Source organism: Cupressus sempervirens, chromosome 3 (assembly GCF_028749045.1).
Source record: "Cupressus sempervirens isolate cs-2001-9-10 chromosome 3, ASM2874904v1, whole genome shotgun sequence".
Taxonomy (NCBI): domain Eukaryota; kingdom Viridiplantae; phylum Streptophyta; class Pinopsida; order Cupressales; family Cupressaceae; genus Cupressus; species Cupressus sempervirens.
In genome coordinates, this window is record NC_143120.1 from 505,139,233 (window position 1) to 505,166,069 (window position 26,837).

Sequence of the window (26,837 nt, forward strand, 5' to 3'; positions counted from 1 at the left end):
TGAGAAGAGGAAGAAACCTCGTTGAGAAATGAGAGAAGAGGGTCATCTCTTAAATAGAGATGAGAGAGAGGAGTTAGAATGTAACTCCCATGTCTATGAATGCCACCATTCATAAGTGTGTGAGGCCAAGTGTGAGATTCCTCTTAAGGAGGAATAATCTAAAATTAGAAATTACAATATATATTTGTCCTCACATATTCCACTAGATGACAAAATAAGATGTAGTGGAAAAAGGACAAAAAAGAAATATATTAGGATACCTTGGCTTATATCCTAATATATTACAACAATAAAGAAAGGAGTTCTAACCTTGGTTTATAAATACACCAAGGAAGGATTACAACTTCTAACAATATCTATAGGATTGTTATTTCAGTTTTTCATATATAAAAATAATGATTATGAGCATATCTTATAATATTATGTTAATGCCACAGTTTAGCAAAATCGGAAGGAAAAGAATGATACAGTAGTATTTGAAACCACAAATGATACAGTGGTATCTGATGCCCTAAATGATACAGTGGTATCTAATGCCCTAAATGATTCATTGGTAATTGATGCCCTAATTGATACAGTGGTATCTAAAGCCCTAAATGATACAGTAGTATCTGATGCCCTAAATGATCCAATGGTACTCGATGCCCTAATTGATACAGTGGTATGTGATGCCCTAAATGATATAGTGGTATTAGATGGTAATCATCATTGATTTTGATATAGTGGTATTTAATGATAATCGTCATTTGATTTTGATATAGTGGTATTTAATGGTAATCGTCATTTGATTTTGATATAGTGGTATTTGATGGTAATTGTCAATTTATCCTAAGTGATATTTGTAGACTAATTTGGGTGATTGCAGAAGCATCCTACAATGATTTCTTGGTTCAAATTCCATGGTATGTAGATTTTAAATTCCATAGTAAATTTATTAATGGTGTTTTCAGATGTTAGTTATGAGTTTTCCATTTAAGTAATTGTAACTGTTAATCCCATTCACATAAACATAACTAATATAATTGTCTTCCTATGAAAATGAAGTAATAACTATATTTCCTTGAATATGTTAGTTGTTAATTCACATAAACATAACTAATATAATTGTCTTCCTATGAAAATGAAGTAATAACTGTATTTCCTTGAATATGTTAGTTGTTAATTAAGCTCCGGGAAAACTGGTTGTTACACTTAAAATTGTTTTTATGTAATGCCCTTAGTTTATGACAGTAGTGAACAGCAATCTACTTCAATTCATTTGAAGGTCAGGGTTTGACTTTATTTTATTTGTAGACCTAAGGACATGACTATTGATAGATTTGTAAAAGTCAGCCAATAGTTATGTTTGTTGATCATGTTCGGATTGAGGTGAATTGCTTATGCATTTAATTTGAAACTATATCAGTAATACAATTAATTAATTTATAACTTTGTTGGCCATTATTTATTTATGAGTACCACTTTTCTTTTACATTTGTAACTTCGATGTTTTAACATGCATGCATGCATACATATACAGACAAACCCGAACCCACAAAGGAGAAAAAATTGCCATACCCACATACCCGAACCCCGTACCCGTACTCGAACCAGAACCTGTATCGACAACTTAGCCTTTTCTTATATACATATTATGAAGAGCTTTTAAAAAGACCTCCATTACCTCATCATCCTCAAAAGGAAGAACTCAGTCTAGTTGCAAATGTTTGAAATCGAGTCCATCAGAAACCATACAAAGAGGGGTGTTTGTTGTATTTCACCTCTTTGTAATAATAAACCTAATATGCTCCTTGAATTTTAATGTAAGAAGCTTTGCAATTTGCTTCATTTGGTCAAGCATGCTATGCAAAGTCCAATAAAACCCTCCAACGCTAAGAGAGTTTGTATCTACATAGCTGTTTACCTCCACTACAAGTGATATGCTTGAGTGAATATATTTACAGACAACATTAAAACAATTAAAGACGTTATTAATATCAAAAAATAAAAAACAAAATATAAATGTAATTTCAAGAATTTTTTACCTGATATTGACTGTGAAGCATCACAGATACCCTTTGTCTCACCTTCTTCCTCGTGTCTTTCATTAAGCCACTTTTCTACACTCCACCCTACAATGGATTTGTAGAGCATCCTGCACCTCCAACATCCTTTATAGTCATGGGCCTACTTAGAGATGTCTAAGGATGCAAAGAGGCTTTGTTTTCTTCACCGAGGAATTATTGACAAACAAAATGAAGAGCATCTATAAACTACCAAATAGTCATCCTCCTCTTTTCTCCAACCATTAGAGAGTGAGAATTTCTAAGCTTATTGTGGGTTTTTTTTTTTTGAATTGCCACTACCTCAATTAGAGGGTGAGAATTTCAAAGCTTATATTGGAATTCTCTTTTTCTCATTTTAATAACCGAGGACAATTGTCATATATTAAAATTTAAGATTTTATAATGTACTGATGAATTCCTTAACAATGTTATCATATGAAAATTTAAAATTTTCTTTATTTTTAAGTTTACCTTTTGTTTTAATCACCACTCTTTAAAAATAGAAAACCAAGAATTCTATGTCAGAAACACATCCCCCCCATCCCCAAAATTGGTGGAACATAGAAAAAATTATTACGAACTATCTATGTCAAGACTCAATAGACCACCTCACTGGAACTTCCAGTGCAGTTATTTTAACTCTAGTCTATGTAAGAATCTTTGAAGTCATTAAAAACTTGTACCTAGGTAGCGAGAATCATAGTTTGCTACTAAGCTAAATAACCATCTGAAAACTGCCAAATAAACTGATTACTAAGCTAAATAACATCTACAAAGAACTGATTACATCAACAAAAATTGTACAGATGTGTTCAACCCAAGTTTGACTTGGTGAAAATTTGCATTCCATTAGAGTAATAACAGATGGTGGGAAATGCTGAATAAAGAAGATCTACTCCATATAGTCTAATCTGTGTGCTTTTAAGCATAAGCTCTTGAATGACAAGTACAGATCACATAATTTCAAAGCACAGATCAGCTAGTATGCTCAGTGTAACAGACAGGGACCTTACGTGTCTTTTAACATTCTGTTCTCCATGCAATTGTGCCTTGCATTAGCTTATGGTTCTCAGATTCTTCTGCCAGTCTGTCTATTGGAGAACAATCATCCTTGATAATATATGGTTTTATAGACCAACTGTATGGGTGTTAGGAATATAATTTGACTTTCTATTCTTAAGTGGACCAACTGTATGGGTATTAGGAGTATCTGGCTTTATATTCTTCTGTTTTCTTTCAAAATGATCAATGAGATTACTAATGAAAGGTCCAGAATCACCATTTGTAATGTGTGATTTCACATGTTTTCATATGATCTAGGTGTTGGGATTTGCTCTAGAGCTTTTACCACCATAGAAAATATGTTTCCTACAATGAATATGAATCGAAATCAGATATGCTGACTCCTCTTTCTTAGTTATAAAGAAATATTACCGTGCCTAATTTTTCTTGATGCTTATTATATGTATTCATGTAAATATAGATCTCAATTTTTTTGAAGAAAGTGAGAAAGCATTAGCTCTCCCACAGCCACAGGAGCAAGACATATAGCAAGGTAGTGGAGAAATAAGTAATTTATAACAGGATGCCTTGCAAGCTACCTCCAATGCTCCGGGCAGCATCTTTAAGGCTTCCAGAAAAGTAATGCTGAAGAACATGTAAGCTTATAGTCTTCTCTGCAGTACCACGCCTCTTTTCTACCTTCTTCTTTGAAAATGTGTAGTCCTGCATAAGCATGGTAACAGAAAATTACAAAAATATTTAGAAATGTGACATTTCTCCCAACTGTCCTGCAAATGATTAGATATTCCAACATTTAATTTTTTTCACAGTTATAAAAGAAATTTTGATAAGAAAACTGGCATATAAACCAAGTTATAGGCACCAGTCGGACAGGTAGGATGACTTGGCCAATGAATTGCTTAATGCATCCAAAAAGGCACCAGAAGACTTACATTGTGTCCATAAAAGGATCATATTGTTTGTCTGCAAAAAATGAAGATAGAAATTCCTGGTAAACAATGAAACAACTAAGGTATGGTCATACTCATATTGAATCATAATAGGGAATCCCTATGAAATGCCTATAGATGGAGTTTAAAATATCATAGGATATTTAAGAATATGACACAAACTAATAATTGTTTTATGTACACTAAAATGGATCCACTGCTGCAGCCATGAGCATAGTGCTTTTTATTTTTTAGTGATTTTTTTATGTGCTCTACAAGCTTATATATAGTGATGCGACCATAATGGAGCATAATAAAACCCAAGTTATCATTTCAGATTTCACTTCAGCTATCCAGATATGAAAAGAATTGGGATTTGATTTTATTTTGGCTTCATCCATACAAAAAACACTTAGTTGTTGGCATAGAAGAATAAATCGTTTTGGGAAAAAATTGGTAAACCAGGGTAGTATTTTGTTAAAATATGGGGAAAAAATCAGGAGAAATATCAGGCTTACGAAAAATGTAAAATTTTGAAGAAAATCAGTAAAAATTTACCTTTTTCAAAAAATTAAAGGGCATTTCCACATCATAGATATATTGAGAGTGTAAAGTAATACTAAGTTTATATCAGATTTCAGAATATGTTTGCAATTTCAGTACAATGCTGACTGATGATCGATTTGTTTGCAGGGTCAAACTTAATGACAATGGATTTGATTTGCTTCAGAATATATGTGTTTACACTATGGTGATGTATTAGAATATTCTTCAAATTATGTTTATCCTCCTTCAGATCTGCCTTGCATTAATTGATTTCAGCGCTTAGCAAGATTGGGCAGAGTGAATATATATATCACGAAAGGGTGCGATAGTGAATGGGCATGTCTCTGAATGGAGAAATGACCATTCACAATCATACCCAATCGGTATTAACAAAACATAACAGTAATAATCACCAATCAATGATCATTATATGTTTACCATCGACAATGATATCGATGACCATTATGGTGTCAATCACAGCCCAATTTGAAGCATTCAAATTGATATTGGTTCAAAACAAGGATCAGTATATATAAGATACCACAGATACAATCAGGATATATATATATATATATATGATATTGGTCATGATGGAGAGATCAACAAATACAGAATCGATAAAATTCAGATTATATATATGTGTATATTTATCAGTATGTAATCATCTTGGTATATATGTGTATGTGTGTGTGTAGATTCTGATATCATCGATTAAAGATATTGTCTAACTGAAGCTACATACTTTATCACTCCCTAATAGCTAGGGAAGACAAAGTACATCTACATACATACACATACACACACACACACACACACACACACACACACACATACATACATACATAAGTTCTCCTTATTTTGAAAAGTGATATCACCTAACTTGTGATATCAGAGGATATGCTTAAGAACATCAAGTCTCATGATGTGTTAAGGTTGTTGCTTCTGTCGGATTGAATTGACCTAGAGAAATCCCTCTATGGTCATTGTTAATCATAAATTAGACAAGCACATATATACATATATATATATATATATATATATATAGATTTAATTAATGATTAATTAATAAATTATCAGAGAGACATGTATCTTCTACTCATATTTATATGACATTCAAATCTGCATTTGGAACACACAGAAATAAATGGTAGTGTTATTACATTTGCAGAAAACAATTCACAAAACTCAACATGGTATTAGAGCGAGGTTGTAAATGTAAGAAGGGATGGTAATTGGTCTGACAAAAATCAGAGAAATAACAAGATATAACTCTAATAAGCACAATCCAAGATTTTTGGCCAAACCAAACAAATGATAAAGATGGAGACACCTAATAACATTATGGTACACGGACGATCAGGAGAAACGAAGGGATTGACTTCTGAAAATAATTATGAACTGCCTAAGGCAAGAAAGGTGGCACCAACTTCTAGCATCCAATGAATTATGTAGGCATCAATGATAAAGGATTGCAAGAAGACATGTGCACTAGTTCGTAACCTGCACCACAGACCTGGTTGATTGCAATGTGAAGGGACCTTAATTAAATTCTGCGTCATATACTTTGAAAGGTTTCTATCTGCTGCCGATCAATATTGTGGGTCCCTAATTCATCAATTTTGAAGACTTAAAAATGCACCTCCTTAATATTATCGCACTTTAATTTCCGGGTGCTATAAACAATATACTTGAAGGCCTACAGGCAGAAGATTATATACAACTCAGAACTTGGAAATATATTAACTTTAAGGTTTGGCCAGTTGGCAAGAGAAATATTAGCAGATCCATTTATGACTGAAGGCTATTCATTTTAATGAGACAAGAATTGAAAATAATATTAGTGCCGTAAGTTTGGAGAGGTCTAATATTTTGGATATTCAATTTGGGTTTTATTATTATTAAAAACTATAATGTCGCAATCAATTAAGTTGGAAAGCAATTAAATTATCCTGAGATTTTGGTTCATAAGTTATGATTGGAACGAGCTTTATTATCAAATAAATATTTAATGAAGACTGTAGTCGAGAAAAAAAAAATCCATTTCTAAGGTCATTGTTTCTGAATAATTTAAAGGTTTGGTCGAAATTTTTGAGGTTAGTGGGAGACATGTAAAGTTTAAACGATGATAGAAATCTGGGCACTGATAATTCCCTGACCATGGAGTATAAGACCTTATTAATTTATGGGCGTTGCCGTAAATGTATGTACAAGATTTGGCACACTAAACATTTTGACAGAATACATCAAACAGGGAAATAATTTTGAGACCCATTGCCGTTACAGAGTGAGAATTAGATTGAGTGTATTCTGGAAATACCGCATGCTGACAAGAGCATAAGCAATGGCAATCTTGGGTGCAATTCTTATTTGGAGGAATGGAGAAAGGATTATGAAGATTCTGAGATTGTTTGAATCCATTTCTTTTACCATACCATTCTCCTACAGCAGGCCATAACCAGTACTATTCATGAGCACCTAGTTGTTTGTGTGGGGTGATCAACATCAATTGAGTTGAGTTTGGGGACTGGAATCAAGGCCTGAGGCTCAAGAACAATTGCTGGGCTGAAAACAGAGGGTATTTTGGTCTATAGCAGCTGACTAGGGGTCGTACAGCAATTCTGAAGTGGTGTGGGAACTCCCTAAGGAAAGATGCATGGGAATTGGTGACCTTTCCATTTAGAGGTGGCAACACTTCCTATATACATGTTGCGAAATCTGAAGAGAAGATGACTATCTTTGCATTTTGTGCACTTTATGGAGGTTTCATGATGCTGTTACCAGACATATATATGATCAACAAACATGGGACATCTGATTCTGTAACATCAAACATTTGATTTGTAGCTACTCAAAGAAATTTGAATTTGATACTGCAGTTTGTTCTCATTTCTACTTAGTTTGGTAAACTCAGTTTATTATATTATCTGTTATGAACGTAACTTTTGTGGACAAGTTTCCAAAATTACCACTTGCAAACAATAGACTGCAGAACTTATATATTGAGCAGGGAATCAATTTATCAGTGGATTGAAACTTAGTTTGTTAGGGATTAGTCATTTTAACTGAAATTACCAGCTTGGGACAAAGTAACTGCAAAATTTTAAGATTAAGATTGAACAGGCCAACTGTTTGACAGAATTAATTACCATTTAAGTAGAAGGAACATGGCTATCATTGATTATCATATGAGATAGATCATCTGATGATGGTACATACATAGAAAGAGAGTACGAAGATCGATTATCACATTTACAACCAACGTTCCTTGTCAATTATAGAATGGACAGATTGACTAAATATGAGAAGAGAAAAGATGCTTCAATCTACATGATAATCGACGTGGAGGAAGCTTAACCAATAATGATGATCATCGAGCAAGACTTGCATAAGTGGTGGTGATCATTGGTATCGCCAAGTGTAATCAAGAATATTTAATTGATGAATATAGAGAAAGACTGATCAATATAATTAAGTCGGTAATTACAACAATTATAATGTGTAATTAATTGGAAATCAAGCAAAGAAGAGTTATCACTACTAATTGAATACTAAGTGGTGCTATAAACATTGTCAAAAGCAAAGTTTAACTATAATGAATAGTCCCAAACTTAGTAGCCATGAAAATGGGCGACATCACAAATTCATAAAATATTACAAATTGATAATCAAGAAGGCACCTTGAGGAGCTTTGTTTTATGTGGAGTTTGAACTATAACATATTTGCCACAACAAATGTATTCGAAGGTGGATAGAGGTTTTAAAGTCCTTATAATAATCACCTCAAAGTAGACACTGACATAGGGATAGAAATGGAAATGATTCTTTTTGCTCTTATCGTGTCCCTCTCATAAATAGACTAAAGTTTTGATATCTTTAAGGAGAACAAAGGTTGATGCAAAATTGTTCAACAATATAAGAGTGAGAATTTTACATTGTAGGGGGAAATAATAACCAATGTTCCATTCCCATTGTTTAACAAATGCATATATGGAGGTATTTTTTGGTTTGATACATATGGACCTTCATTGGAGCAACCTATATCAAGGATGTTCATGTGCAGATAAGTATTCGTATCTTCTACATTTATCTATTCATTGTAATCTCTTCCCTACTAACATACTATAAGATTTATTTGCCTTGATCTTTTCCTTTATGTTTGAGGATATTCTTGCAGGAAAAGAAGGTTGGTACTTTACCAAACATTGTGCAAACTTGATCTTATGGCAATAGCTCTAAAGAAGTTGTGATATGGAATTCATTAATCATCATATGATCAGGCTAGATAAAATGAGGCTCTTGATGATTGAGATTATGAGGATTCTTCCATTAAGAGGGAATCTGACACTTCTTCAAAGGCAACGTAGGAGCTCAGAAGAATGATATTTAGAGGGAGTCTAAAAATACATGTGTAATTGCATGATTTTGATGGGTCTGCCCTTGTATACATCATGAGGAAGTAACAACTTGTCACTAGAAAGTCGAAAGATTGATATCAGATTTAGAGGGAGTTCAACAGTTTATCACAAGCATCCTTGGACGAAGAAAGCCTCTAAGGCAGTAGCTAGAAGATTTGAATTCCCGGAATCTTTATTCAAAGAGAGAATTTCTAGGTGTAATTTCTTGTTAATGAGTTCTTCTCTATGAAAGAAAAGTTCGAAGTGAAATTCCTTGTAATACATTGTTTTCTGTGAGAGAGAAGTTAAGGTGAAAGCCCTTATTCTACCCTCTGGCTTGGTTCATGGTGGTTACTATTTTGCATATGTGGGTTATGTCATGAAAGGTGACGATCTTTCATTTATGTATTTGTGAGGTCGCTATTGTAAGGTGACCATCTTAACAATGGCTTGACCTGTTATCATGATTGACTGCATTAAGTTGTTGTCCCAGAGCGTTCGATATCATGATAACAAACGTATCATGATAGACTACACTAAGTTTTTGTCCCGGAGTGTTGGAGATCATGATATTTGTCATGATGGAGATCGTGACATTTTGATTACTTGTTATTTGATAGACTACATTCAGTTGTTGTCCCAGAGTGTGTCGGAAATCATATAACCCATATCCTTCCAAGATATAACATATTCTTTTGGCAGGCATCATGAACATGATGCCATTGAAAATACCAAGAGAATATAAGTGTGATTAATAATTCTTGTTGAATCATACTTTGGATGATATCAAAAGATAACATCTAAGTTGATGGATATATGTTGATATCCTTAAATATGCCATTCCAAGAATATCATATTGAGATGATACCTTTTTATATGCTTGAAAGCATAATGTGTTCTATAACAATCCTCCTTAAATAAGAGTGAGTGTTAAGGTTGTAGCTTCTGTCAAATTGAACTGACCTAGAGAAAATCCCTCTATGGTCATTGGTTAATCATAAATTAGACAAGCGCTACTGTATATCTACACGCACACACACAAACACACACACACACATATATATAGCTTAATTAATGATTAATGATTAATTAATAAATTATCAAAGAGACATGTCTCTTCAACTCATATTTATATGACATTCAAATCTACATTTGGAACACACAGAAATAAATGGTGGTGTTATTACATTTGCAGAAAACGATTCACAGAACTCAACACGGTGTCTACCATAAGAGATCACGATATATCCATAGATATTACGTCTCATAATATCTACCATGATAAGAGAACATAATGATCTTCTACTGATATCACACTTCATGATATCTATCAATACGTTCTTTTAAATATCACGCCCTGTCCATGAATATCAAGTCACATGATGTTCATCATGATAATAATCTAATCATTATAAAGTCGTCACCTTATGAGTCAACAATTTATTATTAAAAGATCGTCGCCTTTTAATAATGTATATAGGATAGGCCCATAAATCATAGTCACACATATGATAAAAGAGTTTACACTTTAAACATCTTTATATAAATATTAATACAATTTTGAGACTTATCTCAAAAACTTAAATTTCAACCATACCAAGTTTCTTTCTGAAGTGACCAACTTTCACTTTTGGAAGAGGCTTGGTGAGAATTTCAGTTGTTTGATCACTAGTATTAATATACTCCAACTGGATAGCTCTCCTTTCCACCATGTCTCCTATGTAGTGGGAAGGAATCTCTATATGCTTTGATCTATCATGGAATACTGGATTCAAGGATAATTTGATGCAACTTTTATTATCACAATGAATGATGATAGGCTTTGGAGGCTCACCAAAATAGACCCACAAGTAGTTTTCGAAGCCACACTACTTCTCTTGCTCCGATTGTGGCTACAATGTATTCTGCTTCAGTTGAACTCTGAACAACTAAAGATTGCTTCCTACAAATCCATAAGATCATAGCAATCAGAATCCATATATCCATGCAATTCAAAACTGGTATTCTCATATTTCAGTCCATACCCAATGGTACCCTGAACAAACCTCAATATATGCTTCACAACAACAAGATGTACTTCTTGAGGTTCACACATGAATTGGCTCAATGCATTTACAACATAGCAGATATACGGTTCAGTATTCACAAGGTACATCAAAGATCCAATTATCTGTCTATATAGAGTAGGATCTATAAGTCTAGATTCAGCAGTTGCTTCTTTTAGTTTGTATAAATTGGTTTCCATTGGTGTTCACATAGGTCAATAGTTCTACAGGTCAATAGTTCTACATTCCAATTTTTTCCAAAATATCAATAGTGTAATTCTCTAGATTTAGAAAGATGTTCCCTAACTTATGTTGGACTTCCAATCCAAGGAAGTAATGAAGAATTCCTAAGTCCTTCATTTCAAATTTAGAAGCCAATTCTTTCTTACACTGATTAATTAGGTGGTCTTCTCCTATAATCAAAAGGTCATCAACATAAAGAATTAAAATCAACATATCACCATTAGTTATTTTAAAATAAAAAATTGGATCAGCATCATTCTTGGAGAACCCAAGACTCTGTAGATATTTGTCAATCCTTTTATGCTAGGCTCAGGGAACCTGTTTGAGTCCATATAGAGCTTTCTTCAATTTACAAACATAAGAAGCTGCATCATGAATCAAAGCCTTCAAGTTGTTCTAAATATGCTTCTTCCTCAATAGTTCCATTCAGAAAGGGAATTTTCACATCCATTTGATGTATTTTTCAACCTTTGGCAATTGCAATGGCTATTATTGGTCTAATTGAGGTATATCTAGCAACTGGTGCACAAGTTTCTTCATAATCTATTCCTTCATTTTGGGAGAATCCTCTATCTACAAATCATGTTTTATATTTGTCAATGTTTCCATCTATAGAATGTTTAACTTTGAAGAGTCATTTGGATGAAACAACAGATTTCCCTTTAGATCTAGGAACTATATCCCAAACATCATTCTTTAGTATTGATTGGTATTCTTCTATCATAGCATCTTTCCAGATTTAATGCTTGATAGCTTTAGAAACATTAGAAGGTTCAGAGTTAGGAATCTTACACATAAAAGCATTATATGTTGATTTGTAAGGTCTTTTGCTTTCTTCAAATGACCCTTTAGGTGCTGCAAATTGATCTCCTTCCTCTATTATCTTTGTTGCCCAAAGTGGCCTCTTAGGATTATTGTCAAGATTCTCTTCTTGAATCTCAGGAAGGGTCTCATAATCATTTGTAGTCTCTTCAGGGTATGCCCTCTAAATCTCAGGAGTAGGAATCTCTTCTATGATTTTATGTGTATCATAAATCTCTATTTCATTTGAACCTTTTGCTCTTTTATAAGCAATGTCTTCTTCAAATATGACATCTCTACTGAGTTCTATTTGTTTCTGTCCAAGTATGTATACTCTATAACCCTTTGCAATTTCACTATAACCAAGAAGGATTCCTTTCCTTTTAGTAGGTTCTGATTTTGTCCTTTTCTCTTTAGGTACATGGATATAAATAGGGCATCCAAATATCCTCAAATGACTAATGTCTACTTTTACACCTGAAAAGGCTTCTTCAAGAGTTTTCTTGTCCAAATGTGAGTGAGGACATCTGTTTTGATGTAGACTGTTGTATTAGATGTTTCAGCCCAAAATGACATGCTCAAATTTTGATCATATATCATAGCCCTGGCAGCTTCTACAATAGTTCTATTTTTCCTTTCAGCAACCACATTCTATTGAGGATTGTCAGGAATTGTGAACTCCCTCTTAATCTCAGCATTCATACAAAATTCTTTAAATATTTCTAAGGTGTATTCTTTTCCATTATTTGTTCTTAGAATTTTGATTTTCTTTCTTGAGGAGTTTTCAGTGATAGCTTTGAATTCTTTAAACTTTCTAAGAATCTCTTCAAATTTTGCACTTAAGGAAGTATATTCATGTCTTCCTCGAGAAGTTGTCAACAAATATCACATTGTACAAAAACCCTCCTAAGGATGGCGTTGACATGGGTCCACATAGGTCAAAGTGTATTAATTCTAACACATCTTTAGTTTTACTCAAACTATTAGGAAATGGATTTATTTTGTTTTTCCCCAAGCCACAACCTTTAAAAGATTCGTTTGAAATTGATTTAATTTAGGTAGTCCAGTTACTAACTTCCCCATAGAGGTTAGGGCACGAAAGTTGATATGACCTAATCTTCTTCGATGCCAAATTTCATTTGAGTCTGAGGTCTCATGAATAAGAGCTTGGTTTGACTTAGTGCAAAGTTCATATAACAATCCTTGGCTCACACCTATAGTTTGAGCCTTCTTTATAGTTGAATTATTTGCCCATGCTAGTACTTTTCCTTCCATAAATGTAACTCTATATCCATCGTCGTCAAGGGCTGATATAGATATTAGGTTTCTTTTAAAACCTAGCACATATAGTACTCCAGAGAGTTGAAAAGAGTTTCTTAATTTTAGTTTGATAGTGCAGGTCCCAATTCCTTTCATAAAATGTGCAGAATCATCCCCAATTGTAACTTCATCTATTTCTACTTGCATGCTTTCTAGGTCGTCTCGATATCTTGTGATGTGTCTTGAAGATCCGCTTTCAATTATCCAAGTGTTAGATTTATTTGACACTTGACTAGACAATGTTGAGTAGAAGGCACACTTCTCAAGATCTTGATCTTCATTTGACTCATCAGTTTTGGCAAATGATGCTTAAATTTTGATTGATCTGGGCAATTTAGTGCATAATTTCCATACTGATCACATCCAAAACATTGGATTTTAGACAAGTCTTTCCTCTGTTTTCAAGATCCCTTTCCATGAAAAACCTTTTTTTTCCTTTTAAGGTTCTTCTTCTTACCCTTCTTATGGGAGTTGATATTAAGAACATGAATATCTTCATCTATAAGCTTTTGTTTTCCTTTAGTCATTTGTCTCAACTCTTCTTGAAGACAATCAGATCTTAATCGATCTCATTTTTTAAGTTCAGATCTCGCACTTATACCCTGTACTCCCATGAATCTAGTAGTCCTCCTAATGCTATTAGGGATAACTCTTAATTGTCAATTTCATATCCAGCTAAAGACAATTGATCTCTTAATTCAGTGATTCTCATGAAGAATGCATTTACTGATTCTCCTTTATTCGTACTTATATGATTCATTTGTCTCTTAAGGGCAAGTCTTCTACCAGTATTATTTACTACAAATGCATTTTCAAGGGCTTTGAACATGCGGTGTGTTGTTTCATGTTTTGCTACTATAGGTACTATATGATCTCGAACTGCATCCACTATAATTTTCATGGCCTTCTCATTGTTCTCAATCCATTGAGTTTTCTCCGCATCATCTTTTGGTTCTTCCTTTTCTTCTTTCACAAAAGATTCTAACTTGTTCTCTTTTAGCAACATTGTTATTCGATGTTTCCATGATGTGAAGTTGTCAGCACTTGCAAGACAGTCTTCAAATCTTATCATGTTTGACATTTTTAGAAGAATAATGTTAGACTGTGATTCAAGATGTGAATCTGAATTCTCAAACTTAATATGATCTTTCCTTAACTAGGCTCTGATACCATGTAAAGTTATATTAAGTTTATATCAGATTTCAGAATATTTTTGCAATTTCAGTATAATGCTGACTGATGATCAATTTATGTGCAGGTTCAAACTTTAATGACAATGGATTTAATTTGCTTCAGAATATATGTATTTACACTATGGTGATGTATTAGAATATTCTTCAAATTATGTTTATCCTCCTTCAGATCTACCTTGCATTAATTGATTTTGACACTTAGCAAGATCGGGCAGAGTGAATATATATATCATGAAAGGGTGTGATAGTGAATGGGCATGTCTCTAAATACCATTCACGACCATACCCAATCGGTATTAACAAAACATAACAGTAATAATCACCAATCAACAATCAGTATATGTTTATCATCGATAATGAAGACGACCATTATGGTGCCGATCACAGCCCAATTTGAAGAATTCAAATCGATATTGATTCAAAACAAGGATCGGTATACCGTATATATAAGATACCACTGAGATACAATCAGAATATAATATGATATCGGTCATGATGCAAAGATCAACAAATACATAATCGATAGAATTCAGATTGTGTGTGTGTGTGTGTGTGTGTGAATATTTATCAGTATGTAATCATATTGGAATATATATACATACGTATAGATTCTGATATCATCGATTACAGATATTGTCTAACCAAAGCTACATACTTTAACAAAGAGAATAAAATATAGAATTCAACCAGTAAATTGTAGAGAATAGATTTTCATCGTTTAGATCCATATTGCTGATTACATTGCACAAAACATACCACAATAGCATAAAAATAACTAGATGGAGACAAATGTCAAAATGTCAAATACAATATAGTTTGTGACTTTGTAAGAGTCTACCTGTAAACTAAGTACAGAGTTCCAAAAACTCAAAAAAATGTACCCAGTGACATGCTAAGAGTAAGAGGCTCCACTAATGCTTCTCCTTGGAAAATTCCTGACCAAAATCCTTTAAGAACATTACTCGAAAAGTTGGTAATTTCCATGATTTTCAAATCTTCAAGGTGAATAACATAATCATCAACATCATCATCATTGCTTTGAGGCGCAACAATCCACTCAAAACTCTAGATCTATCTCATCAAGGTCAATAGGGGAATCACCTTCAATAGTTCCTATTTTTAAGATGTAAAAATTAGTCTCCGCAAACATGTGAAAAACACAACGAATACAACTTCAATTGAGTGCAAGTCATTAAAATTCCTACCATGAGTTTTCTTCAACTTCAAACTAAGGTTGTGGTGAACAAATACCAAGTTATTCATCCATTTTTGTGTTAGATGGTTGCATTTATTGGAATGCATTTGTTCGAAAACAGTCCAATTATGCTCAAAAAAGGTTGAGCTGCATGGTTGGGTCAAAATGTGTCTGGCCATCCACCTAAGATTTTTGCATTTGTGACCAAAAAAAATCCCACCATTGAGCTGAAAAACACTTTATGGGGAGATGATATCAAGTAAGAATATCTTCAAATCTTAACAAATTTGTTGATAACATCAATGAAATAAATGAATCATCAAATGTTTATAGAGTCTACCTGATTGGAAGGTCATTTTGCCTTCCTCAGTAGCCCTAGATAAGAAAACCCCTTGTTTACTTATACATTTGCAACTCTGACATAACAACTTTAATTTCTCTTTGCTTTGAGACATTTTTTCCATGCAGTTGAACAAGGCTTGTGTGATCTCAACATCAATCTCTGTGAATTCCATGTTGTAGAACAATGATGAATTGAGAAACTATCCTACAGCGTCAAGAGGAAAGTGCATATGTCCATCCCATCTCCTATCGATTATGTCCCATAATTGTTGATACCTCATCCTGTCATTTTCCATCCTACTCTTGATCACCTCTTTGGCCCTATACATGGCACCATACAAATATCTCGTTGGCGATTTATCCCCATCCACTAGTCTGAAGACTTGCACTAGAGGCTCTGAAAATTGTACCACTTATTAAATTGCTTCCCAAAAAATTAGAAGAATACATGTACTTCGTCACTCTCATGCCATCTATTTGATTTGAAAAGCCCAAGTCCAACCACTTGTTTGAAACAAAGATGCATCTCAAGTTCATTTTTGTTGAACAAAAGTATGTAGTGCAAGGAAGTGTGTTGCAAACCTTGTCACCCCTGGCTGAACTAGCTCCTTTTTGCTTGTGAAATGGCACATCATACTCAAAACCCTCATCTGATAGTAGATAAATTTAGTAACCATGTCAGCCTTCTCCAATGCCTCCACAACCCACTCAATTTTTCCAATGTCCTCTAGGATTAGATCAAGGCATTGTGTTGAACATGGGGTAAAAACATAGAGGGGTATGCATCATAGTTTGCAGTTGCAAACTTCATCGCATCGATACTTCTACTAAATGAGTATTAAAACTTGCACAACTTCTGCCCTTCTCTTGCCACATCAACCACACATTGGAATGAAAATGACTGTCATTTTATATGCATTCCAATATTACTTACACCACATGTCAGCCTAGAACATATTTGCAAAATTTGCAAGTCGGCCACAAGCATATTATTAAAACCAATTGTGTAGAAGGCTTGATATAGCCAACACGTCACACTATGACTAAGATCGTGCTATGCATTACCTACACGAACTCAACTGATCCTAAACTACCTTCACACACTTTCTCTAGGTGGCACTCTTTACCATTCTCTTCAATATCCAACAGGAACATCTGCACAATAAATAAAGCTACTACAGTGTCCACTCTATCACTTCTTACTTTTTGTCCTCCGCCCAAAATGTCTAAAACTCTGGAATATGTATATTTGTGTCTAGTCTTACCCATCTTTCAAACCACAAGCCATAATACCTCACCGCACTAGAATGCAGCACCAAAAACCATGACAATGCAACTAGGTACAAATATTGTCTCTAAGCAAAAAGCCTCGGAGACCTACAGCAAACACCTCCATACCTCCATAAATACACTGAACAATCAGGATCAACTAATACCGGTATATGGTGATAGCATAAACATTCTCTAAGAGACTTATCCAACATTACTAGATTCTGTCCTTTGTTGCTTTCATATACTCTGACATAACACAATCTCTTTGACAACAATATATTCAGCAATGTGAAGTGTGTTTTATGTGCACAAATCTGCAGCTGCTTGCATTTGATGGCATGCTTTTAGGTGTGTCATGACACCATTTCACATATCATAGGTTTGAATTTCTAGAGGAGTGGAATAATTATCAATGCCATCAGTAGTCAAATTCTACTCTCCATTAAAATTGTATAATTTCACTTGAAATTATGCAATTTACTTGATGTCTCTGGACATTTAAAAGGTGCATGTAGGCATGGAAAAGGTCAAACATTAGCATCTATAGCTAACATTAAAGTTCAATTTTACCCAAATCACTACAGTGAACCAGGAAAATGTATAGCAGAGTCACAAAATACTCACTACTGTGAATAATGTTTCCTCAATCAAAATACTCACTCCTGTGAATAATGTTTCCTTGCTCAGATTTTGACAAATGACATAAAGAAGTTGTAAAGCTACGAAAGTTGTTGATTACAGATAAATTACTACCTGAAGTATCCAGTGTCCATCAGATTTCAACACAATGGCAGAAACTAAAGAACAAATACCAAACATCAGAAGCAAGACAGCATTGTATCTAAAGAATCTCTCATTTTCTTCAAATTGATAAAACGAGGATCAATCTCTAAATACTTGTTGCAGTTGGTCTTAGTGATCGGCTGTCTGCAATAAAAGACAGAGTGGATGATGATGATAACAAGATGTAGTTTTGATCCTACAGAACTTATCAGAATCCTATAATCATTTTTTGCATCTTTGTGTCTGGCCACAGAGACCCAAATTAGCAGATACAGGAAACAAGAGAAAAGACTACCTCGGACAATGTAAGGAGTGCCTTCAATACAAAGATCAAAGGCTAGCAAAGCACTAGCAAGTAATCACATGATCACTTCTGAGAGAGTACTGCATCTTACAAGGTGAAAACAATATGCTGTTGCTGTCATATGCTTGGACATTTCAAAAAAAGTTACCAAATGAGAAAGAGTGTCTCAGCACATCAAAGTGGATCAAAGCAAGTAAACATTGTTGAGTGATAAACCAAGAGTCAATATAAAAGACTTCGCATTAGATGCATCACAGGAATAGTCAACTGAGATCACAACTTGCCATTTTGATTCAAGTGCATCCAAACATTACAAATGCAACAGATTCCTGAAGATAAAAGTGGAAGTGAATCCATTTCATTAGGCAATATATGTGCACACTATGTTTAAGAATGTCAAGATGTCCATGTCATGTTGAACAATATTGGGAGTTATGCTTTCAAGATTGTTATGTTCCTGATATGAATGAAAACCTTCTATCTTTTAGAAAATAATTCACAACAAAGAATCCTAGTCTTTCAGTAAATTTCATGGCTATAAATGTGTGGTCACAACTCTCCATAATAAGAAGGTAATCCCAGCTGGTAATGGTGAGAAGGGATTTCACAACCTTGTTGATCCTAAATCAGTGAAGTACTAGAGTTACATGCACTCACAGTAGAGAATAACAGTATACTTTGGCAGGAGAGGTGTCAACACCTCAATTACCAATATATTGTATACTTAATGGATCACTTATCATGGATTTCTATCTATTCAGGAATACCTAGTTGCATGTACATGAAACCAAGTGGTAAAACAATAACCATTTAAAATTGGTAAAGCATGGTGTGCCAAAAGAATCTTGGATCTGGAATATGCTGACCTACGCAATTCAATGAAGGCACTCACTATGCTTGAAGCAAGGTATTTTTTGCTGTCTGTTGGCATCTTTTTAAAGAAAATTGTGGTGTCTACTTGCAAAACAAATTATAATGCTTTTCACAATTTATAGCATTCAAAGCACTGGTGGAGAAACAAAGAAGTAAACACTTCAAGACTCTCAGGTTTCATAGTAGAGGTGAGCTTGCCTCGCTATCATTTTGACTCTACAAGGATGGTATAAAAGACAGTATACTAATCTATCCATAATAGACTGGGACTCATCCAAAATGTGCATGTTATGTACTTACATGGATCACTTATCATGGATTTCTATCTATTCAGGAACTCCTAGTTGCATGTAGATGAAGCCAAGTGGTAAAAAAACAACCATTTAAAATTGATAAAGCATGGTGTGCCAAAAGAATCTTGGATCTGGAATATGCTGACCTACGCAATTCAATGAAGGCACTCACTATGCTTGAAGCAAGGTATTTTTTGCTGTCTGTTGGCATCTTTTTAAAGAAAATTGTGGTGTCTACTTGCAAAACAAATTATAATGCTTTTCACAATTTGTAGCATTCAAAGCACTGGTGGAGAAACAAAGAAGTAAACACTTCAAGACTCTCAGGTTTCATAGTAGAGGTGAGCTTGCCTCGCTATCATTTTGACTCTACAAGGATGGTATAAAAGACAGTATACTAATCTATCCATAATAGACTGGGACTCGTCCAAAATGTGCATGCTAGGACAATTTTATAAATAAAAAAGATATATAAATAGTTTGTAAGAAACATGATAAATTGAAAAAATTAACAGAAACTTGACCAAACTCATCAAATCTAGCAAAACAAACTGACAAGCCTCATCTTGGTCTAAATGAACATAGAAACAAAAGACTCATTGAGCACTCACTGAATCAGTACGTGATTCATACACTCCACAACAAATAGAATCATGGTGTGAAGGAAGAGAATGGATATGGAAATGCCAAAGTGCATGGGGTTACAATTAAAATATGTTGTATTAGTAATTGACCAAAGCAGCAAATATGGAAATATGCACTCTTAGCCAAAGTCTATCCAAAGCAGCGTAGAATATCACTCCCAAGAGAGAATGGTCAGGAAAGAGATGAAATGTCTCCTTTTTGAAATGGGATTTAATTATAAACAATAATAATGAATCAAGACATAAAGAGTAAAAAATTCCATACAAACTTCTTTACATATTCCCACTTGCTCTAACTATTCTTACTAGCCTTGCTTGCAATCTTTCTCACTATTGCGGCTTCTAATTTCAACTTTCAACCTTATTCAAAACTAGGAATGATTTCCAATGAGGCTTAGATGCCTATTTATAAATAAAATTGTGAGTTCTTCGGGTTTGGGTGGAACCCATAGACCGTTAGGGTTAGGGTTTGTGGCATATAAATTTGAGCACTTTTTGATTTTGTTTAAATATTGAGTTTTTCATTTTCCTATTGCAAGGGATGCATGGGAGTCCCAAAGGCAATTGAGAGACTTCTGGGAATCTCTTGAGTGTCTCAAAGACATCTAGGGTCCCCAAGGCATCCCCAAACCAAGGATTGTCCCAAAATGTTCCTGATGAGCGGGGGGGATATTTGCAACAAGCTATTCTAACCCAAAAATATAGAGATTTTGGGAGGAGACACATCCCTGTGGAAAAGAATAGAAATATAGCAATCTGCACAATATGTAAGAATGCGCAATAGCTCATTTGATAATGTCTTGTCACAACGACTGTTAAGCAGCACTGGCGATCTGTAAAGGGTCTTTGATTGTAGATTTTGAATTAGATTTGAACTTACTAGGCTACAATTCAGTGCCATAACATTTACTGGCTGACCTAGAGAAGATTTGCATGCTGAACTTTAAGCTTTGATTTCTTTGTAATACTGCTTCAGGAAAGTAAATATAATCAACAGCAGAAACCATAATACACATTTGGTTAGACATCATGCATGGAAGTATATCAACAAAGAACATATTATTTCAATATTGGAAAAAAAGAAAACTAACAAGAAAATTAGTTTGCATGGAAGTTGGTGGAATACAACCCCATATTCCACACCTCTTTCTTAAAAGTCCCTTCCCACTAACAAGTTGAACAGAACATGTATAATAATTAAATTTCTCTTTACCAGGAAAGATAATCATAACTAGATTTGCATATATGGAATGCAACAAGATGAAATGATTTAACTAGTTAAAGATCTCTTCCATCTAGAATCTAACAGACTACTCAAACGAAAGAACTGACATATGGATTGTACTTTCACGTTCATCCCGACTTTTTTTTAAGGAGATTTAGAACTCAGCATATACATGATTGAACAGAATTTGTTAGAGGACCAAAATTGGAAACCAAATTACTTGTAGACACCACAGGCTACTAGAAATTATCCACAGTCCAGACATATTCCACCATTGTAATCTCGTCGAGATATATATATATATCCAATGAATGGGATGAGAACCTTCCTTGCAATACATGATGTTAGATATCTATAATGAAGTAGATTACGTGATTCTCATCATTATGCAAGCAAAATCATGTAACTTGGCCAACAAGTGTAAGATATTAAGTAGGATAAATATCTATTCTGGATATCAATATGCTAATAATTAAATAGTTTAATAATACCTCGAAAAAGTCCTTGTTAATTAAGTGTTTCCTTGCAATTGTGTGGAAAGAAGGATCCAAATGCACACAAATAGCTTCTATAACCAGAGTACCATGTTTTTCTCTTTAAAGAAACCAATTGCTGAAGATTAACACACATTAAACTATCTGAATATTAAAGTTATTTAAGCACCTGCTGCTGATGCAAATCCCGGTCAGCCATTCCTTCCCTAGAGAAATTGTCCTGACCAATCAGAGTGTCAGGTGAAGGCATCTGGCACAGTTTATAATTCCTCTGCATATTGCCGACAGATGGGAAATTTTCACACTCATTCTGTGTATATTCCTTCCCCTTACTTCCATCTTCCTTCAGTTCATCATCACCTACAGTTCTTAAGCTTTTACTTACCCTTTGCATGGTAATAGATAAACTGTTCAACAAGAGTTGTTGCTCAGAGATATCTTTACAATTGGTTGGTAGGAAAAACTCCAGAACATAGTCATCCTTTCCAGTGTGAGTGCTTCGTAAACGAACAGCAACAGCAGCATTCATACCAAACAGGTGTGCGTAATGCACAAGCGGGTACTCTGTTATGCTAAAAGACTTTACATCCTTTGAAAAATATGGTTGGTTTGATTCAAAAGCTTTCCCAGGGACTCCTTGCCCTTTCTCTAGATGATATTCAGAGCATGCATCCTTATAGCCCTTCATAACAGGATCATTTACATAACATGCCCGATCCTGAAGTGACAAGAAAGTCTGCTTCAAGTCGCCACTTTGAGTATCACTGCTCTTTCCATCCATGTGTTCATCTGTTTGCAGATTGCAATGTCTGCATGGAACCCAAGTCTGTGCCAGTGGCAGTTTGTGTGTCCGACAGACAGCTGTTAAAACTTCTAGTATCTCAGCTAAAGCAGCCTCATGGTGTTCTGAATAGTGCTGATGCCAGAATTAAACCAAAAGAAATCCAATAAGTTGTTCAAGGTATGACCATATGTGAGCAATCAAAAAACTACGTCTGCAAAGACATACACGTCAAAAAAGGAAAACTCAAGATACCTCCATTTTAGAATGATCCCAATCTTCTTTACTGCTCTTTAAATTGACACCCTATACCACAGTTATACAACTTAAGTTAGATAAAACAACAGTTACCGTCAATTTTGATTTTACAAGAGTACACATAATAGCCCGTGTGAAAATACTTCTCATAGGGATTTTTGAATTTTTATCTTATGCAAGAATGAACTGCGTTGATGGTCTAACATCTCGATCCACAAAATTTCCCAGAAAGTTTTCAACTTCTTCCAAATTAAGACAATGGCCGGAAAGAACTCAGCACACAAGTCTCAAGTAAGTATTTCTTGATGGGTTGAAGATAAGTGTCTACATGTGCATTTAGGATTAAAAGTATTCTCTGTTGGCCTAGTATTTAAGAAATGTTAAATTGCCCAACATGAGCATATGCGTTACATTGCAAAAACCAACCTACCTGAAGTACTTTGCTAAGATTATCAACCTCAGATTTGAAACTAAATTTCTCTGCTGTTGTAACAACTTCCACCACTGCAACGCATGACTGACCATCAGGCTCAAAGACGGGCACTGCAATGGATCCACGTATGTTATACTTCCGTGCATCATTCACCCTCAGATATTCACTACAACTATACAATTGCACATTTGGAGACCATTCTGGCATCCTTCGGAGAAAAACCCGGCCTGGTAGCCCTGGAAAGGAACCTGGAACTTCTTCTGCTGCAAAAGTATAATTAGTCGACACTTCACGGTATCCAATAAATCTGTGATCTAGCACAAAGGGTTGTTCACACGTTGTTAAGACATATCTGCTGCCCTCTCTCACAGGAGTCCAGACCTGTGCAAGAATGTTCTCTCCGGACAAATTTTTAAGGTATGTAAGAGCTCTTATAAATTTTTGTGCAAGAGATGTTGGCACCGTTTGAAAAAGCATACTATTTCTTGTTTCAGTTCTAAGATTTGAAAGTCGGTTTAACAATGGACCCTGGTACTTCCCTTTCTCAAAGTCATCTTGATGTTTCTGCTGTTCGACAACAGTATCAGAAGCAGATATCGGGCACACTTCTATCCTTGGATCATAATACTCCGAGTTTATTTCGTTGAACAACCTCTGCTCCCAAGAGCCGCTTGGGCTGAGACTACCTGCCCCCCTCCAATTATAATTGTCGTCAAACTGTTTCAACATTGTTGAAGTTGAATAAGCCATCTCAAATGTGGAGGCATTCTTCAAGAGTGGTTGCTCGTTAGAAATATCAGAAGCCATAGACGATGCTGATGTCATTAAGAGATCCTCTGGTAGGATCAACTGTGAAAGGCCAACAGGAAAATTGGCAGTTGAGGATGTGAATCCTGACGAATAAGAAGGAGAAGCAGTTGTGACTGCCAAGTGCATCTGCTGTTGTTGTTTTTCATCATCGCCGAAGGATTCGATATGATGATATTCCCTACAACTAGCAACAGTAGCTGAATCAGACCCAACAAGGGAAGGAGAAGACTGGGAACGAGATTGAGCACCCAACTGCGCGAAAGGAGAATATGCAGAGAAGAAAGAAGTGGAGGGCTCTGGAGAGGCCGCCAAGGATGAAAAATTAACATAAGGAAGTGGTCCAGAATCTGATCTCATCCAGCAGGATTCAGTTATCGGGTCAATCAAACTTTCTAGTTCCATAATTTCTGACATGAGGTGGGAATTTTCCTGGACTTCTGACCCTGCAGTAGATGCAATTGGTACAACCAACTCGGTATCTGGGCATATCCCGGGAGGGGAATTAAATTGATACCACTCCTGCTGCTGCTCTTGTTGTTGCATTTTGACAATTTCTATGGTGTGGGTTTCTGGGGATTGTTGTTCCCCTGCTGTTAATTGAACCTGGGTTGTGTTCAAATGCAAGAAAAGTGCTTGAATCAATATGGGTATTCTCACGTATTCATTAGGTTTGCAATTTTTACATATACTTTATAGTATATGAAATAACTTAAATCAGTCATGCCCAAGCCCTAAAATTTGATATATTCTAGGATTCGTGACCTGAATTCAAGGAAAAGGTATAAGTTGGAAACAAATACAACTCGAATTTGGAGCAGAAATATAGAATTTCTCTCACCTGGAGATGGACTCATATGCTGCTTCACCCGCGTACTATGCGGTTAGTTTAAGTTGGCCAGAGATAAAAGACACAAATCAGGGAACTGAAGCAAGAATCTTGTTTCATCTTTATACGGAATCTTGAACTCTTGTCCCGGTTGGATTCCTGTTGTCATCAATTCATAAATCCGTGTAAAGCGATTTTCCACAATGTTGTGTCAATCGGCCGTCGACATAGCTTTCTACGTTGACAAATTAATGAAATACCCCAAATATAATCTTTAGGTAATGTGTAGAGGATACGTACGTGATCCTGTGGAGGATCACCGTACCTCCTCGACGACTGATTGAGAGCTTCCCCTCTTAAAACCGTTGTCAGCTATTTCGCCTCAAATTTCATATCGCCATGATGCGCTCAGCTCTTAGCCCCCTTGGCGGGTCGTCGCTTGTCAGGGGAACAAATGACGTCGATTAATGTATTCCATGCACAAATATCAAACGTTACCCTCCTAAAACAAGGACGTATAGCGTCAAGTTCCTGCCGAAAGCTTATAAGATCAAAGTATTAAACTATTAAAAATGTATGCAATATAGCTAGGTACTGTAGTTGTTCTTCTTCTTGCTAAAGTAGCTTATCCAGATCTTGCTTCCGCTGTTGCCTTTACAAAAAAAAGATCCAAATTCTTATGTTTGTGCCCTTTCAATAGTAGGGGATAGACAGATTCTGACCCAAGCTTACGGAGAGGAGGGCGTCCATCTTATATATTATATATTTTATAAAACCAGTCATCTTAGTAGAATGTCAATTGATTTCTTAATACTTATGTATGTTTAGCTTAAGTCTTATATAATTCAAGTATTTAGATTCTCCTTTAAGCAAAATTAAATTGTAATTTACAATGTTCAATTTGCAACTTTTACAAAAGAATTTTATTCTAAGACTTATATGTTGATATTACTATTTTATGACTTTTATTAAACGTTATTTTTAATTTTTGTAATTAACAAATATAAAGATAGAAAAAAAAGATATAAAACTTTATTCCGTTATTTGTTAAACTAATTCACATTATAAAACTAGATTTTCCAAATATTTACATTGTAGAAAAGTCTAAAGTTAAGGAGAAATATCTTTTAATTTAATTTTTCAAGAAAACATATGTCAAAACATGAAGAAGATATTCTTACATATTGTCAAACTTATTTATTTCATTTCAAGCAAGTTGTCTTATCATATTAATGGTAGCAAAGATATTCTTACATATTGTCAAACTTATTTATTTCATTTGAGTGAGTTGTCTATCATATTAATGGTAGTCATAAAGTTTCAACAAAAAAAAAAATTAAAAAGTGAAAAAATAAAAGCTAACTCATGACTGTAGCAAGGATTCAACCAATAAGATTAGAAATAAATATTTTTTTGCAAATTAGTAAAATATCAATATATTTTAAAACTATATAAAATTAAAAGTGTTTGAAAAATAAAAGAATATGATTGGATACTTTAATTGGAAAGTAGCATTTCACCGAATGCTATAGTATCCTGCCTTCGGCAGGAACTAATAACAAATAAGACCAAAGTGGCCTTTCTTTCTTTATTAGGAAGGAGATGCAGATCTTTATCTGCACTTCGTTGACTTTCACATCTCTATATAGAAATATATCTGAAGACCGGAGCTCATAATTTTGTCTTTCAAATCTTTGGGAGAAATATCTTGGTTACTTTGGTCATAGAGACAACAAATAGAAAAAGAAGTTGTAGTTTGTTTTTT

At 34.6% G+C, this 26,837-nt stretch overlaps 1 protein-coding gene across 2 annotated transcripts in view; it reads right to left on the minus strand.

The window, feature by feature from the left end:
* Positions 1–25,400, minus strand: part of LOC149567400 (protein NLP9-like) — a 91,935-nt gene extending 66,535 nt beyond the window's left edge. Inside the window, exons 1-5 of one of the 2 annotated variants that reach the window (XM_089820576.1) lie at positions 25,085–25,400; positions 23,434–24,849; positions 23,001–23,051; positions 22,134–22,880; positions 3,647–3,770 (exon numbers count right to left, since the gene is read on the minus strand). In XM_089820576.1, the coding sequence (XP_089676702.1) occupies positions 3,647–3,770; positions 22,134–22,880; positions 23,001–23,051; positions 23,434–24,789 (2,278 nt within the window). In that variant the 5' untranslated portion in view covers positions 24,790–24,849; positions 25,085–25,400. Of the gene's footprint in view, positions 1–3,646; positions 3,771–22,133; positions 22,881–23,000; positions 23,052–23,433; positions 25,009–25,084 lie in introns of both variants that reach the window. The other variant, XM_089820577.1, reaches the window with a different exon arrangement.
* Positions 25,401–26,837: the final 1,437 nt, after the last annotated feature.